General features: G+C 46.2%; 1 protein-coding gene across 3 annotated transcripts; it reads right to left on the minus strand.

The window, feature by feature from the left end:
- Positions 1 to 1917: 1917 nt before the first annotated feature.
- Positions 1918 to 17798, minus strand: mapk6 (mitogen-activated protein kinase 6). 3 transcript variants are annotated; one of them, XM_030085786.1, is made up of 8 exons: positions 17599 to 17798; positions 10279 to 11135; positions 9869 to 10186; positions 5470 to 5614; positions 5097 to 5261; positions 4810 to 5005; positions 4503 to 4620; positions 1918 to 4387 (listed from the first exon to the last, which is right to left on the minus strand). In XM_030085786.1, exons 2-8 carry the CDS (start codon positions 10513 to 10515, stop codon positions 3302 to 3304), a joined length of 2265 nt encoding a protein of 754 aa, XP_029941646.1. In that variant the 5' UTR covers positions 10516 to 11135; positions 17599 to 17798; the 3' UTR covers positions 1918 to 3301. The 3 variants fall into 3 exon arrangements, with proteins under 3 accessions (XP_029941646.1, XP_029941576.1, XP_029941546.1); XM_030085716.1 differs by lacking the exon at positions 17599 to 17798 and adding an exon at positions 14568 to 14662; XM_030085686.1 differs by lacking the exon at positions 17599 to 17798 and adding an exon at positions 11982 to 12132.
- Positions 17799 to 18501: the final 703 nt, after the last annotated feature.

An 18501-nucleotide genomic window follows, 5' to 3' on the forward strand; every position in this document is an offset into this window, starting at 1 on the left:
GTTTAAACAAGTTATTTTGGTGCCTTGTGCTGCAGGTGATTCTGTGAAAGCTTAAACGGTTCCTGTTGTTCACCGGGATCCAAAACACGGAGGTTTAATTGGTCTCGCAGGAAGGAGAATAGCATCCGCGACCTTGAATTAGGCGTCGATGTGTTAAGCTACTGTCAGCTGATGGGTGCTGAGTTGAGCTGCTTATCTTGGTGTTGTTGTGGGTTTTATTTTTAAACTGGCGGCACCTGACTGGGGCGGGAGGGGGGAAGACCTGTCGAGGGGCGAGCGATGAGTGGCAGGTAGGGGGTAACGTGAGAAAGTGAGGCGTGTTGTCGGTCAAGGCTGCAGAGAAAAACACAATAAGAGAAGAACGGCAGCGGAGGAGGGGAAGGATGGAGCCGGCCTCATGACGGCGTTCATGTGGAGGAACGGAACAATCTGACATGTTTCTGGAGCACAGAAAAACAGAGGGAGGCGGACTGGAAACACACTGGAAGGGAAACACATGTGGGCACGTGACGGGAGCTGGGAAAAAAAAATCCTGGGAAAAAAAAAAAAAAAACCAAAGCATATTTTGATCTTGACAGCATATCTGGCCCACATAATGTTATCCCAGCGCTCTTCCTCCTCCGTCGCCACTCGAATCAGGTGCTTCAGCTTTAATCAGTGTATTCCAGCGGGGTTTGATCACGGTGAGGATCTCGCCGTTACCAGGAACGCAAAACAACACGGAGCCGGCATCATTTTTCTCAGCAGGAAGTAACAGCGTTCTAAAAAAAAAATAAAAAAAAAAGGAAAAAGAAAACAGCCCAGCTGCAGCTGATTACACAGACACATCCACTTCCGACTGTTGTACCTGAGTTTCTTTTGTCTGCTTTGAGAAATAAAAAAAAAAAAAGTTTGTGTGCTGATTGTTTCCTGTGGCAGATCAGGCTGAATATTGACTGAACCCTTTACCCCTTTAACCCATAGACCATATTTAGTCCTTTCCTCATTTCTTAATAACAATAGTAAATGAATAACAACCAGTGAGCACATGTTGTGCTGTACTTTGAAATAGAGGTACACTTTTTGCTCAACCATGTGGGATTTACGCTTCTTTACTTAACTCTCTGTTGTTGGGACACCCAGGAAAAAAACACTAGAAACGTACCCTAACGTCAGCGGACACAACTACAAATTTAAATCAAACTGCCAAAGTTTTCATTTCAAGTTTATATTTTGCTATCTATACGAGAAGGGAAAAAAAGAGCAGGACAGATGCCACCGCCAAAAACATTCATGAAGGTATTTAGAGTTGCTATGTATGTGGCACAATCACATCAAAGTAACCAAAAGATTTTTTTTCAAACAGCACGGGTTTCACCTTTCATCCATTCTGACTGGAATCTGACTCCTGCATAACAGTCAAACTGGTTTTACAGAAGCCGCAGGTTTCCAGAGGTTCACCTCATGTTAAGAATGCTCTGGATGCGAGTTCAAGTCGGGCCTTCAATAGCGGACTTTGCACGTTCTGACTTTATGCATGAGTGACTTTTCTCTACACACTTGTGTGAGGTGAACCTTCAGCTTGTGAACAGGTAAGAATTTGCAACAAGGAAATTGCTTCTGACGCATGTTTCTGAATTTCTTACCAAAAAAAGGCGGAAGCCTGGCCACAGAGTCACCGAGCATCCATAAACACCGCTCTCAGCCAGAGCCACATTTAGCCGGTGATTCAAAGGTTGTGTCCCCAGCATCGCAGTGTAATTCGGTCTTCCCAGTTGGGCATTAAACGTGGAATGTAAATATGGCAGCACTAAGATCAGCACTTCTTTCCCACCAACAAGGATCTTGTGGCTCTGCTGTCATAACTTCAAGTTGTAAAAGCGGCAGGCTGTCTGGATGCGAGGTCAGAGCGCAGGAATAAACAGAAGCGGGCCCAACTCTTTGCCAGTAATTTTTATTTTGAGATATTTTGTAGAACAGGGGAACCAATGATTACAAAAAAGTCCATATTTGTTCTACATGCTACACCTTAACCTAATTCGTCATGCTTGCCTGGAAAAAGTACATAGAAATTTAACAAAAGATGTACAATTAAAACTGACGTACATTATACTCACCATTGACTTTACTTTGAATGTACCTTTCTCTTGCCTCCATGCACGCATTTTTTTTTTTTGTTTACATTACATATAGATAAAAAAATTAAGACTTTTAGGTGCTTCTTTAAACCATAAAAGGAGTTTCCACTAAAGACAGAATGCACCTATAAATTAAAAAAAAAAACAAAAAAAAAAAGAAAATAAAGAATGATATTCATTTGAACAAAATTGATGGAAAATGGAAAGCCTCAACTTCTTGTAGAACAGAACACATGAATTTGCATCCTACCTTTTAAAAAAAAAAAAGGAACACTTTGCACGCTCGTATAGTGCCGAAATGAAAATGGAAGTCTGCCCAACTCCTCGATCTTCAATAATCACATTGAAATAACACATTTTGATAAAATAAATATCGCACATCTGCTAGAAATAAATAATGATTACTGAAAAACCTCACTATGTTTAAATGCTAGAGTGAGACCGATTTCGTCTACGCGACCACTTCATTTCATGGCATGAGGATGGTCATGTGTGTAAAGCACTAGTGCGGCTTCGAGTGTCTCTCGCGGCTGTTACCTTGAGGTAGATAACACATTTACATTAACGATAATGGTTGCTGCTGGCATCATGTGTCAGATTTACAGTATGGATGGGTTATCAAGGAAGCTTTCTTTGGGGGAGAAAAAAAAAAAATGCTAGAAAGTTAAAAAAATAAAATAAAATAAAAGACACCTCATACCCCCTTTTATATTTTTTTTTCCTTGTATCCCATTCCAGGAAAGGCTGCTGAAAGCTCTTAGAAAGCCCACAGCGTTGTTAGTGTCTACCATCCTCCGTTATGTCACACCGTGGAACAGCCAAACCGCTTTTAAACCCTTTCCGTTTCCTCTTCCTTCCAGCTACTTTACCGCTGCGATCCTTTCATCTACAGTACGTAAGTGTGCGAGTGACGTGCCAGTTTAGCAATGAGGGCGGAGACATTAACCCACGAAGGCCTGGTGATCAAGGCTCAGAGTGATGACCAAAACTCTTTGAATATAACAAACCACCCTTCAAATCTTAAAAAAAAAACAACAAAAAAAAAAACAGTACTATTAAAAGTAACATAATAAAAATAAAGGTATGAAATGATTCAAGTACAATAATATACCGTATTATTAAAAGAAAACATAAAAATAAAAGAGCCTAGAATTTGCACTGTGAGGGAGGATGACGATATTGGTTCAATTAAGATGCTTGAAGATGCTGCTGTACGTCTTGTGGGCGATCTGTGGCGAGCATTTGACGGCGCAGGGGGTGAAGGTCGCCTGGATGGACTTGAGAGGCAGGTCGTCGGTGCCGTCGAAGCCGGGCAGGGCCAGGGAGTCCAGCTGCATGTTGAGCACGATCTCGGCGCCGCCGTCGAGGAAGCTCTCGTCCAGCTCCCGCACCACGGACAGCTCCGCCTCGGGGCCGGCCGCCGGCTCGCACTCGTCCTTGCGGCTGAACAGGCGGTCCAGGTAGCTGGTGTAAGTGCTCTCCTTCTGGAAGTGGTCCTCCTTGCGGGTGTCCCAGCAGGCCTCGTCGATCAGGCAGCCGCCCTCCCCGCCGCCCTCGCCGCAGCCGAAGCTCTCCCAGGGGTGGGCGGGCCACACGCAGTCCCCGACCACCGCCAGGCCGCCGCCGCCCAGCTGGGCCAGGTTCACCAGGCACTTCTCCTCCTTCTCCTGACTTATGGACTTGGACATGGAGCTGGAGCGGGGCGCCTCCAGCTGGGAGACGGAGGAGTTGAGCTCGTTGAGGAGGCCCACCTCGCTGAGGAGGCTCGCCTCCGGGCAGGGCTCCGGCTGCAGGCTCAGTTTGATGGTGCTGGCGATGAAGGAGTCGAAGTCGAAGCCCTGGTTCTGCTGGCTCTGGGGCTTCTCCGTCTGGTGCTTCTCCTGGACCTTGTCCTTCTCCACCGGACTCTGGGTCTTCTCCGCCTCCTTGAGTGCAATCTGAGCCTTCACCAGCCCGTTCCTCTCGCACTTGCTCTTGGCCTTGCGGTCGGCCTTCTCCTTGCTCTGCTGCTCCTTCCAGTTGGAGAGGTCGATGATGAGCTTGGGCTCGTAGTAGTGGTTGACTTCACTGTCCCTCCAGATGAGGTTGTCCAGGTAGGAGGAGGACACGGCCTTGTAGTTACAGGTGTGGCTGCACTGTTGGTCACAGTATTTGTTCTCGTGGTGGTCGTCCTCCCAGGATCGCTCCGCGGGGAACAGAGTGGAGTAGTCGAAGGACGCCTCGTCCATTAACTTCTCCCGATCGCCGTCAGCATATTTACGAGGGTCCACCTGGAAGCAAACGTTCAAAAACAAAACTTAGTCCACGGAGAGTCTTCTTGAACTGTGGGTTTTCCCTACAGGTGACAAAAACAGCGTGAAGACGTCTGTTCAAACTGGGACTCACCTGGACCTCCTCCTCATCTGTTACATCAGACAGCGCCCTCGGGTCAACCTGAACCTCATCTGGGTCATGTGTGCTGTGCAAGTGCCAGTCAGCCTCTGACAGCTGACTCTCGTGATACCTAACAGGAAATAAATCAAGATTTTAGAATGCACACCTTATGTTAAGAGTTTTTTTTTTCTAACATAAAAATAAACAAAGCTGCTTTTTAAACTCAGTCTGAGTACAGTCACAGAGAAAACAAGGGTGTGAGAAGGCAATTTATCTCAGCTACGTCAGAGATTAAGTGAACAAAAGAAAGAAAAGGCACCTGTCCCAGGTGTGGCTGTGGCTCTGGTCCATGAGCAGGATATCATCTACTTCATCCTCGATGTGGAAGGGGTGCAGAGAGATCGGCTCATCCAGGGGGAAGGAGTAGTCGGCCATATAGGGGTGGGCCAGGGCCTCTTCTGCAGTCAGACGGTCCATGGGGTTAAAGGTCAGGATCTTCTCAAGGAAATCCAGGGCTGCAGAGGAGGAACCGCAGAGACGTTCAGACACTGGGCTTGAAGCCGTGAAGCCAGCTTTGTGTTGGGGAAAGTTTCCGGAGGCACTCACCCTGCGGACTGACGTCCGGCAGCAGCTTGGCCAAAGGCGTGTGAGGCTTGGTCATGTCGTTGCGGATGAAGACGGGGATGACGCTGTGGAGCTCCTGCCTGTCCTCTTCTCGCAGGACCGGAATGGACTCCAGGATCAGCTGCATCTGCTCCAGCTCGTGGGCTCCTGAAGAACAAGAGGAAAACAAACACCTGAGTACTTTCAGAGCAGTAAGGACAGAAGGTCTGAGCAGACATGCACTGGCAGGAAGAAGAAACCCGGCTTTTATCCCACACTTTTACATTTAACTCAGAGTCAAATCAGCCACATTAAAGACCGCCTGCCAGCACGATTAGACGGTGAGTCACGCATATGAAAGTGAGTCAACGTTTACCTGCAAACAGGGTTTTCCCTGTGAGCATTTCGGCGAAGATGCACCCGGCGGCCCACATGTCGATGGCTTTGGTGTAGTTGTTTGGAGAGAGCAGCAGGCGGGGAGATCTGTACCACTTTGTGACCAGACCTTCAGAGAGATGGCCCTGTGGGAGACAGAGGGACACCACAGACGAGTTACAATGTGAGGGCGACTCAAGCTCTTCTTTTGTTTGGCGAAGACCCATTCATGAGCTGTCCTGACTCACACAGTGAGGATGACTACGGCCTGCTGACACCGTCTGTGAGACTCGTATAGCTTCATGTACCTACATGTTAAGCATGTTTGAGATGCCTGCTCATCTGTGCTGGAGCCGGTGAGCGCCACACTATCTCCTTCATAGAGGCGCTCTGTGCCGGTCACGTACGCAACACAGCGTGGAGACAAAAGACAGATGAAAAGCGGGAGATCAGACACGTGCAGGCGCTGTCAGCAGTCTGAGAGAGCGAGATAATCCCTCCCCCCCACCGCCACATCAGTGACACCAAGCTTGCACTTCGCTGTCCAACAGCACTGGACCGGTCACTGGGATAGGAGGACACCCAACACAAAGGAAACTGACCCCCGAGTGTGAGCACACACAGTGGGATGGTGGGGGAGGGGAGGTGGTAAAACAACACCCATGCTGCCATTTCTCTCCCCTACAGTCACATTTAGCCTGCGGCGGGCCCAAAATGGTCAGCGCACCACCGAGCGAGGCTCCTCTTTCCCTCTTAATTTAGCCGCGAGTTCTTGATGTCAGGTTATCCTTCAAGCTCTTGTCGTTGATCGACTTATATAAATGCCACAGTGCAGACTCTATGATGGAACTCCTTCTGATTATCAGCTAATCTGTGTGTCTGAGCGAAGCTTTCCGACAGGCAAGGGGACTGAGAAAGTACAGCTGTACAGACGGACGGAGCTCACCTCCGCTGAGTGACACCTGTGCAGCAGCCATTCTGTGAAACAGTAAAGCAGAGCGACGCGTCTGGCTGTTTCAGAGAAATGCGGCCGCGTCTGCACGGCGTTTTGACAGACGAGTAAATCGGGCTAGCGTGAATGACTCCCCGGGTCATTGCATAAGGACAATTCTGTGCGCGATGGACTCTGAACTGAAAGGAGCAGATTAAAGTTTGCCTACCAGCCAAGGGCATCAAGTGCATTAGGTAAACAGTCCAGCTCGACTCCCTGACTGAGACCTAACTGGGCCACTCGCAACAAAAGAGACAGAAACACACTTCACAGTCACATAACTCCATTCCTCTGGCAGCATTTGGTTAATGTAGATCTGACTGACATTTAATGACTCAGAAGAGGCTTTCTGATGGTGTCAGTCTGCGGTTAGTCAACCTGAAGCAGGCCTGACCACAAGCTGTCGGGAACGGCGGTTGTTGCAGAGTTAGACACTGTCTGCTTCCGTTTCCACAACAATGCTCTAGACTGAGAAGAAAACCACGCAAATCCCTCACTGACACTCACTACACTTTGGTTTTGAAACACCTACGTGGATCAATTTAAAACTGTCGACAAACCGAACTTTTAATTGAAGGCTGAGCGGTGCTTCACTGCGGCCGGCTCCACTCTCATTGGGTGGATGGTTACAGGACTGGAGACTCCTTGCAGTCGGCAGCACAGACTCTTTCCACATGTAGCACAATGAGTGTGACGTCTCGGAAATTCATCAAGCCGTACGGGTACTGCCCAGCGATCCTGCGATGTCTGGAGCCAGACAGACCTGTTGCTGGCTTAACAATTGGGTCAAATATTTGTGTATTTGCATACTACTGCAGTTGTGGTTTGGAGCAGCGCATTGCTTTGGATGCCTCTGTGGCAGGAAAAACCTCTGCGAACTCGTTTTCGTATAACATTCCTGAAAGCTTCACAGTCATTATCTCGCCAGCATCTCGAATTACTGAATTTTACAGAGCAGCAGGCAGGCGCACAGCCCCTGCGTTCCAGTATGCAGCAGATGAACTCAGCTGACCTGAAGATTTCCACGCTCTGAAAAGTTTGCTTTCCACTTCTAGTCATCAGAAATCATTTTATTCAGTGGGCGTGGTATCCGAAAGTAAAACAATATGTTAAGGAGCTCTTTTAATTTTGAATGACTTGACTCGTCTGTGTTCGCCGCCGTCTCTTTTCCTCCCGTTGAAGGGCGGACCACAACTGGAAATGAGCCCCGGCTTTAGCACGGCTTCAAATAAAGCCCAGAGCAAGGCTCCCACAACAGGACAGGGAGCCGGCGGGGAAAAGGAAGGGAATCAGGGCTGGAGACGCTGGGCCAGTGCACGTGAATTCTTGTCATTCTTGAGCGTGGGCCACCATAAGGGCTGATCGAGAGGTTCACACGGGCAGAAACAGCCTGCCGTCTCAAACTGTGAAAGCGCAGATGTGGGTGCTCATACTTCAAACACAGTCATGCAGGATTAATAAAAGCCTCGAGGGAGCGGTGAGGTGATGGCCTTTATTAAAACAAGCCCTACAGAGAGGTAATGATCTGGGTCTGTGTCGCTGATGCACGAGACTTCATACAACACAGGGAAAACTATGCCATAAACTGAAGTTCACTCGAAAAGAGCACCTCTTAATTTAGAAAGCGTTATTCAAATAGCATGCACTCGGTCACCCAGCTGCTCTGCCTGATAGAGGGGAGTTGTGAAAGCCTATTTGCCCCCAGCGAGTCTCCCATAATGCTCGGCCCGGCATTGAAACCACGTGTTGCTTTAACGCCTCCACACTCCATTGGGCGCCGATGTGGGGGTGATGGGTTCATCTCTACACGGGCCTCATTTGGTCCGAGACACCAGACACACACACACACACACACACACACACACACACAGCAGATGACAATGAGCAGACGTCAATTCTCCCTCCCCCAACGAAAGGGACACGTCAGTCGACGAGGTTTCATCTTTCACAGAAAAGCTCGGCAGTAACACGGTGCAGCACTGAGCTGGTCCCACACCAGCAGCTTCTCATTACCCACATCAGGAAAAACTGCTCAGACGGACGGAAAACACCAGCTTGGCAAACCCACTCAGAAAAAGGGAGGCGTCTCAGCACAGGCGGTAAAGCGTGAGGAACCACTGTGGGCCCTCACCTCCCTCTTCCTGTTGTGTAGTGACTTATTGTCTCTCGTACGATATGACTCACATGAGAACGCAGAAGTGAGCGCTCAGAGCGACCAGACGACTGAAAAGTACTGTAACTGCCTATTTTGAGCACACCGACGGTAACGGACTGGGCGTACGTGCGTTTCACAGCGATGTGGCCGGGGGGGGGGGTGGGGGGGGGGGGGGGGGGGGGGGGGGGGGGACCCCAGGCTGTGTCAGGGGGTATGAATGAGGCCACACCAACAACAGGCATCACATCACGTGAGCGCAGGCCGTCGGATGACTAATCTCAGACACGTGTGAGCGTCTGACCGCTCCTCCGCTTTAAGATCCAGCAGCTACGACAGAGAAGGACGGGCAGACGCCCCGGCCCAGATTCCCTCGCCACGCACCGCCATATGGCCAGTGGCTGGAATTTTCTCATCTCTTTATAAGGTGACAGCGACAGACAAGGGCGCCGCAAGCTTTCCACCTGGCGACAATTAGACAGGGTGATGCACGCTCCTCGCCTACAAGCAGCCTACTTTATGGCTGCCATTACACTCCCTCAAACAAATTGCAACTTTTATAGAGCGCCTTAAAATGTCTGCTGTTGACACATCAGCGCCAACCTCTTGATGTTGCTCTCTCTGAGAAATGAGGATGAAATCAGCAAGAGCTTTTGTTCTTTTGTACAATTAGTATGTGTGTGGGGGGAAAAAAAAGGATTCCCTGCATGTAGAGAAGAAAAACAAGCACACTGATCTAAATAAATTCTATATATCTCAATGCAGCATATCTGTGACCAATCTGCTGCAGCCTGCAGTCATCCACGTTAAAAGCATCTGTTTTGCACAATTTTTTAAAAGATTAGCATTTTCTTTTCCCTGAAGGAGGTTTCAGCTTCATATTTACACTGTCACATTACCATAAACTGACTGATTTTGGATACTTATACTCGGGGCTAAGCTGGTTCTCACCACTGGCTGTGTGCATAGAGACATAATGGGAGAAAAAAGGTTCCCAGTGTTCCGTTTTCAACCTCCTGAGAAGGGAAACAGATGCGTTACGTAAAGGAACCACATATTGCAGTGTTTACTTCCTGTTGTGAAGACCGGCTTCACCCAGGGGAAGGCCGCTTTACAGGCCCGTAAACATCTCGTGAGAGCGCCAGGACGCTCAGCTTCAGCCTTATCAAAATGTTAAATCGGACATCCCCTAAATGTTTAAATTTGCCACAAACACGAAGACGACGGCAGCAGCGGCGGATCGGATCTCAGCCTCACCTTGTGAGAGTAGTGGGGGTCCATGATGCGCGCCAGCCCGAAGTCGCCAATCTTGAGCACCAGGTCCTCGGTGTTGACGAAGAGGTTGGCGGGCTTGAGGTCGCGGTGCAGCACGTTGGCAGAGTGGATGTACTTGAGGCCCCTGAGGAGCTGGTACATGAAGAGGCGAGCGTGGCCTTCCGACAGAAGGCCCCTCTCCAGCAGCTGACACAAGTCCGTCTCCATGTATTCCTGCACGATGTAGACCGAGTTGACCTCTGTCAGGGACACCACGTCCTCCGTTAACCTGCGACCGTTTGGACCCAACCTCTCGAACACCTGGAGCAAGAGAAACATCAGCATCAAGAAGCGGTTTCAACATTTTCTTTTAAATCCAGTTGGGGCGATAAGCACGGCCATCTTTGACTCACCTTAACGATGTTGTCATGGTCAAGGCGTCTGATGATCTTGATTTCCCGCAGGGCGTGCTTCACACTCTGTGGGTCGGTCAAGATGATCTTCTTCACAGCGACGCGCTTGTCGCAGTCGGTGTCAACTGCTGAGAAGACGAGGCCGTTCCCCCCGTAGCCCAGAGGCTTCAAGTCCATGTAACGAGAACCCAGGTCGAAGCCGTGGATGTTCATCAGGGACTCAAACTTTTCTGCCATGATGACGGATGTTTATTAGCCTCCACACCAAAGTTTCTGCTGCGCCTGTCTGTTCTAGACCCGACTTTTAACACCAGCAGGAGGATCTGACTGTTCCTCCAGAGGCCGAACTCGCTAACCCCTGTATAGACGACCACCGAGTCCCCCCTGTATAGCCGTCACTGTCAAATGCGGGGCACAAACGTGTGATCCAACTTCCTTTCCATTTTGAAAACGGACAAAAGAAACCCCCACAAATCCAGTATATGTGAATCTCAGATCAGAGAAAAACGAGTGTTGTTAGTCTGCAATGGAATGAAGTGGAGGCCAATTAATAAACACTGAGTTTGGGTTAAACTATAAAAGCACGTCGTCGCATCCTCACAGTGCAGATACATTCAGTGTATGACTGGTCCTGAGCAGCTTCATGTGCCGAAACACACTGTATTTCAATTTTTTTTTTTTCTTTTTCAAACCTAATCTTGTTTCAATTTTTGTTTTCAATCAAGTCACCTGATCTATAAAACTGAAATGAGTCTGGCCTTCAAGTCTTTAAAGTGAGCTTTCACCCTCAGTGATCAGGTGGCTCAAGCTCGCCACAGTCGCAATCAAAACTATCCTCCATTTTATTTGGATGCAACCTGAAAGACAAGAGCAAGAAAAAAACAAAACAGGATGTTACAACAAACCTGGATGTCAAGAGGAAACTTGCAATGACTTGCTGTGGAGGCTACTGGAACTGTGAGCAGCAGAACAGCCAAGGAAAGTGTTTAAGGCTAATGACTTAATTTCACATAAAAAGATCATTTAAGAGTAAACAAGAGTCAGATCCCGCCCCGATTATGGCTGATTCATGTGTGTGTGTGTGGAGGGGGGTTCACCCAGAACCCAGTCTTCATCACCGGCTTTAGTTTAAACGAGGAGTCATTAAATAGGCCCCTCCCCCTCTTCCTCCTCCTCCTCCTCCGCCCGCTTCAGGCTCGCTGGTCCGGTTTCCAGGTATCGGGAAAATGACGATAACCCATAGAAACCTGGCCAACACTAACACCCACCGAGCTCAACACACGCCACAGATCAAATCATCTTCATTTATCTTAATTCGAGCCCAAGTGTCTCATTTTCCGGCCTTCCCGGGTCTGTTTCTTCGTGCCGGAAAAAAAAAAAAGAGAGAGCCACGAATGGAAGCATGACGGCGGGCAGCTCCTCTCAGACCGATCCGCTTATCATTTACAGCACAACCACCAACACCTCACGTCCACATCAACCGAATAAACTAATACAAATACGTTCGGTTCGATTCACCGACCGGCTCAAGAGAATCGACCCCGGCGCCGAGCGCAAATCCGCCGATAGCGCGAACAAAGGAGCCGTTGTTGTTGGCGGAGCCTCCTGACTACGTGGTACAGCGGCAACGAGCCGACGCGGCGGCGAATCCGCCGAGAAAACACGGTGAAGCGACACGCGGCGACACCGGGCGGCTTACTTACTGTTCTCATTCGTGTCATCGGATCGGTAAAATGTAAAAATCAAACCCGGGTGAGGTTTGAGTGCGCTCCGCTCCCCGGGCGCTGCGGATCTGTTGCAATCGCCATTTGGGCTGCCAGAGCTACAGACGGCGGCCGTGACGTCACCGCGACGCCTTCATGGGCTGCCGGAAAAATGCCTTACTATGGCTACAGCGCTTCGTGAATGGCAAGGTGGATTTACTGTCACGCCGAGAGTTTTGTGTGCTTTTTATTTATTTTCCTCACATTTTCAATTGGCTCCTCGATATTTAAGCATCCCTTGAGTTGTTTCTCAGTTGATTTGAGTGTAAAAAAATGTATGAATACACCTAGAATGAGCCTGCCTCAGGGCTTATTCTGGTCTGTTGGACGTGAAAAGTTCACAAAGAAAACCTTATTTTAAACTTTTAAGAAAAACAGTTGCTGTATCCCGCAATAAAAGCGACATGCCCTGAATGCTGGCCTGAAGAGAAACTTAGTAAAAGGAGGATTTCAGATCTTTCAGTAGATTTACTCTACAAACTCAATCACTTGTTGCATTGGGTTCAACAAATCCCAAAAAGAAACATGAAGCAAGTGGAGCACATGCTGTGCATTGTTGAAAAGTCTGCATCTTGTTGAAATTTGCTCTGTTTTTCCTTCCAGAAAATCATTTTTTCTTCATGTTTTGTAAAAAGACATTGAGCCAACTGTCAATACTTTCATAACTTACTTATTGCACTGATAAAAATCTGCAAGCATTTTATTGCTCTGTCCTGATCAAGATTAAAGAGGGCTGTTTGTAAATTGAGTTTGACACCCATGTGTGAGACACTAAAGTTTTTCTTCCTCTTTGACTCTGTTAGATGTCAACCAGCTTCCAGGTACATGTCTTAAATCGCTCTCTGATCCAGTGACACGTGTTCAACCTTCTAGATGTTATGTGTCTTCGTACGTTACCTAATATGTGTTTGTTTATTTTGTGAACATAGAATTTTATGTGTTTGTTGAACATGTTTATTGTTGCTTTATTAGTTTTTGTCATGCATTTGGTCATTTGTGTCCATTTATATTCATGTTTGTTGAGTGGGATTTTGTTCTAACTTTATTTAGTGGTTTAAGTTGTGAAGGTAGTTTGTTGATTCTTGCGGTATAGGCACTCTTTCTTGGTGGATATTCAAATTCTTGAGGTTGCTTTGTTGCACTCTACACCAGATTTTGATTAATTTTGTGGTTTTATAGTCAATCAGTTCATAGTCAGTAAACCATTTATTTTCACTGTGACCTGTTTGCAGTTTTTTTTTTATTGTATGTGTGTTGCCATTATCCCTGAATAGTTGCTTTTAGTCTTTTTATCTTCATTATTAAAGCAGCTGCTGACATGTTTTCTCTTTCTGCAAAAGTTATGTCATTTTTTTTTCTTTTTTGTCCGGGAACCAACATCGCTTTCAATATTTGTCAGTAACTACCCAAACAAGTTCCTTAAAAACAAAATGTACCTATTGTCTCATTTGTATGAGTTTTGAATATTTTAAGTTATGTAAAGTTGTCAATAAAGGACAGGTGCAATGAGGTTGTTTTTGAATGGACGGAGGAAAATATCAATATCAACAGTTAATAGAATGACACCGATAACACATTCAGAAAAAAAGAAAAGGAAAAGCAAGAATCGTGTTATTTTTAGCAGCATAGATCGTGTCAGTCTGGAATAAAACGCTTCTCATTGCAGAGCTCGACAATCCGAGCCGTCCTTGAACGCAGCCGGAGTCATTCAAAACATTAGTTTGAAAGCAGGAGATCACGCGACAAGCGGCACATTCAAAACTCAAAGTACACAGCCTGACAGAGTCCACAACAACTTTACAGAGTCCACAGGTTTACAAGAGAAGATTCCCCCCTGCAGCAACGACAGTGAAAGCAGACCGTCAACTTTATGTCTTTCAACAAAACACAATTAAAAGTCTTAGTGGATGCCAGTGAAAAGAAAATTTAACTACTGTATAAACAAGCATTTATAAAGACGGGCAATATATTTCACTGCCATGACAATATAATAAGATTCAGGTGCACTCCGTACCAAATACCATCGACCTTTTTCACAGTGAAAACCCCTCTGGGGCAGCTGACTGAAATAAAAGAGCTATTTGTGACAAACTTCCAAAGTTTCAGATGTTGTTCGTCTTGAGCTCTATTTTTGTAAATGTTATTCCCAACAGCCCTGTAGGCCACCAGGTGCCCACCGTGTCCCTATCAGATTTTATTAACCATCACAAGAAAATGCAGATTGCCATAAAATGCACATTGCTCTCGTTGCAGCGACTCGGTTTACCTTAATTTTAGACCTCGGTGTTCCTGGGCCAACATTTATTGACTGTTTCCGGATCAGCCTGTTCTCATCTCCCACTCTGTTTGTTTCCTTATTTCCCAGATAAGCTGTTGTTTCAGGGTTGCAGCATTAGGCTTTTTTTGTTCTCCCCATTTGTTTATTTCCCTCCCATTTGATTGGGAATTAAGGCTGTTTTCGGATTATGGCACGTTGCATGGCATTAGCCGTGCCAGTGAGAAAAATCCCCTCAACAGGTCACTCACTGCGGCTTGCGGATTTAGAAAGTCCATCTGGCACGGAGCTGCACGGGGTGTTTTCTCTGTTTACGATCCGCCCTCACGTCACATCTCCACGCAGCAGAAAAAATAAAATAACATTTTTTTTTTTTTTTTAAATTACAGCGCAGAGATGGAGGCTGTGTGCAGACTGATCCCTCCTCGATCCAGACTGCGGATGGAGCCGCAGCAGCAGCAGGCTACCCCAGCATCCGCAGGCAGACCATGTGGGAGCCCATGTGCCCGGGAGTGATGCAGAGGCTGCTTCTCAGGCCGGGATGGGCTGGGCTGGGCTGGGCTCTGCGATGGATGGAGCGCGTGGAACTGCATGCGGACCCAGCAGCGTGATGCGACAGACTCTCTCTCTCTCTCTCTCTCTCTCTCTCTCTCTTTCTCTCTCTCTCTCTCTCTCTCTCTCTCTCTCATCCCATCTTCATTGGCATTTCACGTCGGCATCCCCAAAGCCAAGACGGTTATGTAACACCATCCTATATCATTGCGATGCATCACACGCGTTGTTGCTGTTTTGCTTCTTCACAGCTTTATTCTAGCATCCACTGTTTAGAATCAATGGTTCCTGAATGAAAAAGCCGAACAAAGATATATATATGTTTTGAAAATCCAATCATTTTAAACTGACAATTTATCACCTTCTAATGGTGTAAAGTATTCAACACAGATCCTATAGGACACTGTCCTTAGGTATATCTAAGGACATTTCAATACCTTAAAGTAGGCTTGCACAATATATCGTTTGAACATCGCCATCGCAATGTGTGCATGTGCAATAGTCACATCGCAGGAGGTGCAATATTTTATTATTATTATTATTATTTTTAACTTTTGTTTTGCTTCGTAAAAGCAGCAAGCTGCTCCATGCTCCGCATAGCCACTCTCTCCCTCCCTCCTGCTCGGCACTCACCGGCCCCCCTCCCTCCTCCACAGCAGGGGGGGGGGACTACACTCTGAACACAGGCGACATGCAGGAGGAAACGACGAAGGATTTAGTCCCCAAAAGAAGGTCAACATGTGAAATTTGGATGTATTTCGGCTATAAAAAAAGACGATACGGAACAAAAAAACGTCCTCAGCCGACAGTGCCTCGTCGTGGTTGCCTCAACACGAGGTAATACGTCAGACCTGTTGGACCATTTGAAACGCCATCACAAGACCCCAGGTGAAACTTCATCTTCTCAAAAAACAATTACAGAAGCCTTCGCCGGCATAACACCGTATGATAGGAACTCCAAATCATGGATGCAATAACTTTTTACCTAGCGAAAGACATGGTGCCATTGAACACCGTGGATCGTTAAAGAGGGATTTAAAAAAATGATCCGAACGCTTGACAAGCGGTATGAAGCACCACGTATTTCTCTCAAGTGGCCATCTCCCCAAATAGAGCTATTCAGGTCATCTGGTGAAAATTCTTCTATTTTTAATATCGCAATATATATCGCAAGCCCCCAAAAAATCGCAATGTCAGTTTTTTTCCAATATCGTGCAGCCCTACCTTAAAGCCAGTAAAGCACATTTATGTTCGATTTACACATAACATGATAAATGGAAAGCATTAATCAAATCACGCATATTTTAATGCTCTGTTCAGTTAATATCCTAATAATACTGTACTCTGTGTGGAGCAATGCTGTGATGAATTCCCACAGGTATTTATATATTCTATTCTATTCTATTCTATTCTATTCTATTCTATTCTATTCCATGCTTCAAAAATCTCTAATTTGGGTAAACTCCTGGCTTTTTTCTGCAAAACGTTTATTACAAAATATTGAACATCACTGTATTATATACTTGTTGCAAAAAAAAGTCCCGTAAAATGACTTGTTCACAGAATCATAATACTTTAAACACTTTACTTTCCACAGCCATGAATTTTTAGTTAATCTATGACATTTATTAAGTTTAAAACTTCAACTAGGTAAAGAGAATGAGAAAAAGATGCTTTGCCAGATGCAATACATGGTACTACCAGCAGCACCAATCATAGAAATGTAAAGGTGTTATACATGATTGCTGTTATTGTACATTTAGTTTGGATAAAACAGGAGGGAATGCTGAAGTTCCCTGATGTGGCCACTTCCACCAAAAAGTTAAAGGACTCATAATGATAATAGTTGGAATCATATATAAGAGAAAGCTCAATGAAAACTGTGTCGCATTTAATCTCAAAAGCTTTCATCAAATGTTCCCCTCCAAGGTCAGAGGTCGAGGCAGCAGCTTCACTGTCTTTGACTCTGGGGAAAGTTCACGTGAAAAGATGTTCTCTGATGATTTTAAACATTTTCACTCCTGCTGAGAGCCGAACTGGAGCTCCTGCATCCAGCTAAGGGACTCGACGTCTCCCACAAATCAGGGAGGAAGAAGAGTGGTGTAAAATCCCCCATCAGCCTTTCACATGAGCACCAGTATGACCCCAATGTTCTCACTGACTGTAAAAGCTAATAATTAATATTCAGTGTAATGACACATTAATACATGCTTTCCCCATTCGTGGCCTTTGTTTTGTAATATAGACCTAACTAACTTCTCCCTACTTCTGTTTCAAACAATGAGTCTAAATTCAGGCCATCGCAGTCTGAACTGCATGCCAGCGACGTTATATCATTCGGCCTATATTTCACTTCAAGTCTTAAACCGATGAAATATTTCTGCCACTTGTCATCACAAATATTGATTGTATTATGATCTGTAGCTCAAAAACACTTGACTGCTATGAATCTGGAGCGTTTGCTGGTTGGGTAGCTGCTCATGAAGCTGTGGACACTCTGTTCCCCTCTGATTGTAGAATCATTGTCATACACTTTTTTGGAACATCTGAGTGTCTCGACCCTTCTCGACCCAAATCTCATTATATCACAAGGTTTACACCACTCCTTTTCATGCTTCACCTTCCTTTGTCTTAATTTAAATAGAAGATTCTGAAATCCGTCAGATCAACATCCCTCTCATTCACTGCCTGGTCATTCATACGGAAAGCAGAAGTCTTCTCATCACTCACCGGTGCTGACGTTCTCCAGAACCGACTGGAACAACATGGCTGAGAGGTTAGTATTCCATCCAGAAGGAAAGGTGCTGTATATCCAATGAAGTACAGAACAGATGAGGACTTGAGTGCAGTCCACCTTCTGTGTTTGTGTGGGTATGTGAATGTATACTCAGAGCCTTGGCAGCTTGTTATCCTACTCCATGTGCCTCTGGTTGTGAGGTGGAGCTCCATGGAAAGTTAATATAGGCCGGAGCAGTGAGGGGAGGAGACTGCTCCCAGTATGGCCCTGTCAGTGTGTCAGACTCGCTAGAGTCCACTGCCACCACCTCTCCCCGTCTCACTGTGACTCTGTTACTTTCTCCTTTTTTTCCCCTCTTTTCTCTTATTTGCAGATCTGTTCTCGTGTTGTGTAAAAACAAACAGATCATCTGTCCAGCTGAAACAGAGTCAGACATTTCCGCCAGACCCCTGTGAACCCAGATTTTGGTATTAATAATCTTTATATGTCAGAGTAAATCCAAGCATAGGATGTCGGTATTTTAATTTGGAAAAATCCTTCAAAACAATTTGTAATAACATGAAAATAAATGCTTATGTAATGTATTTTTTAATAGATTATAGTCTACTGTTGTTGCTGCCAGAAGACCTTCATTTGCAAAGACGGCTGCAAATATGTGGGAGTTTACACTTTCTCAGTCTCGGGGCTCCATTATTTATTTTTATAGACAAAATCAATGAGGGGTTAATGATGTTATGATTTTTAAATGTCAGAGGAGTTACTGCTAATTCCTCCAGAGAACAGCAGTTGCCTGTTTACCTTCTGCCCCACCAGCAGGATTTTGCCTCCCTGAAACCCACTTCAGCCCTCTCAGACTATCCTCTGCTTTCTTTCTGTGAGGCTGTTCTCGTTCTCAA

This window comes from Salarias fasciatus, chromosome 1, assembly GCF_902148845.1.
Source record: "Salarias fasciatus chromosome 1, fSalaFa1.1, whole genome shotgun sequence".
NCBI lineage: Eukaryota > Metazoa > Chordata > Actinopteri > Blenniiformes > Blenniidae > Salarias > Salarias fasciatus.

What these genes read in the sequence shown, in the direction of transcription:
- mapk6 (XM_030085786.1), bottom strand. Translation starts at nt 10,515, where the DNA reads ATGGCAGAAAAGTTTGAGTCCCTGATGAACATCCACGGCTTCGACCTG. An exon ending in ACCCCCACTACTCTCACAAG is followed by an intron (nt 5,615 to 9,868) that starts GTGAGGCTGAGA and finishes TGTCTCCCACAG; the next exon opens with GGCCATCTCTCTGAAGGTCT. An exon ending in CAGATGAGGAGGAGGTCCAG is followed by an intron (nt 4,388 to 4,502) that starts GTGAGTCCCAGT and finishes GTTTGCTTCCAG; the next exon opens with GTGGACCCTCGTAAATATGC.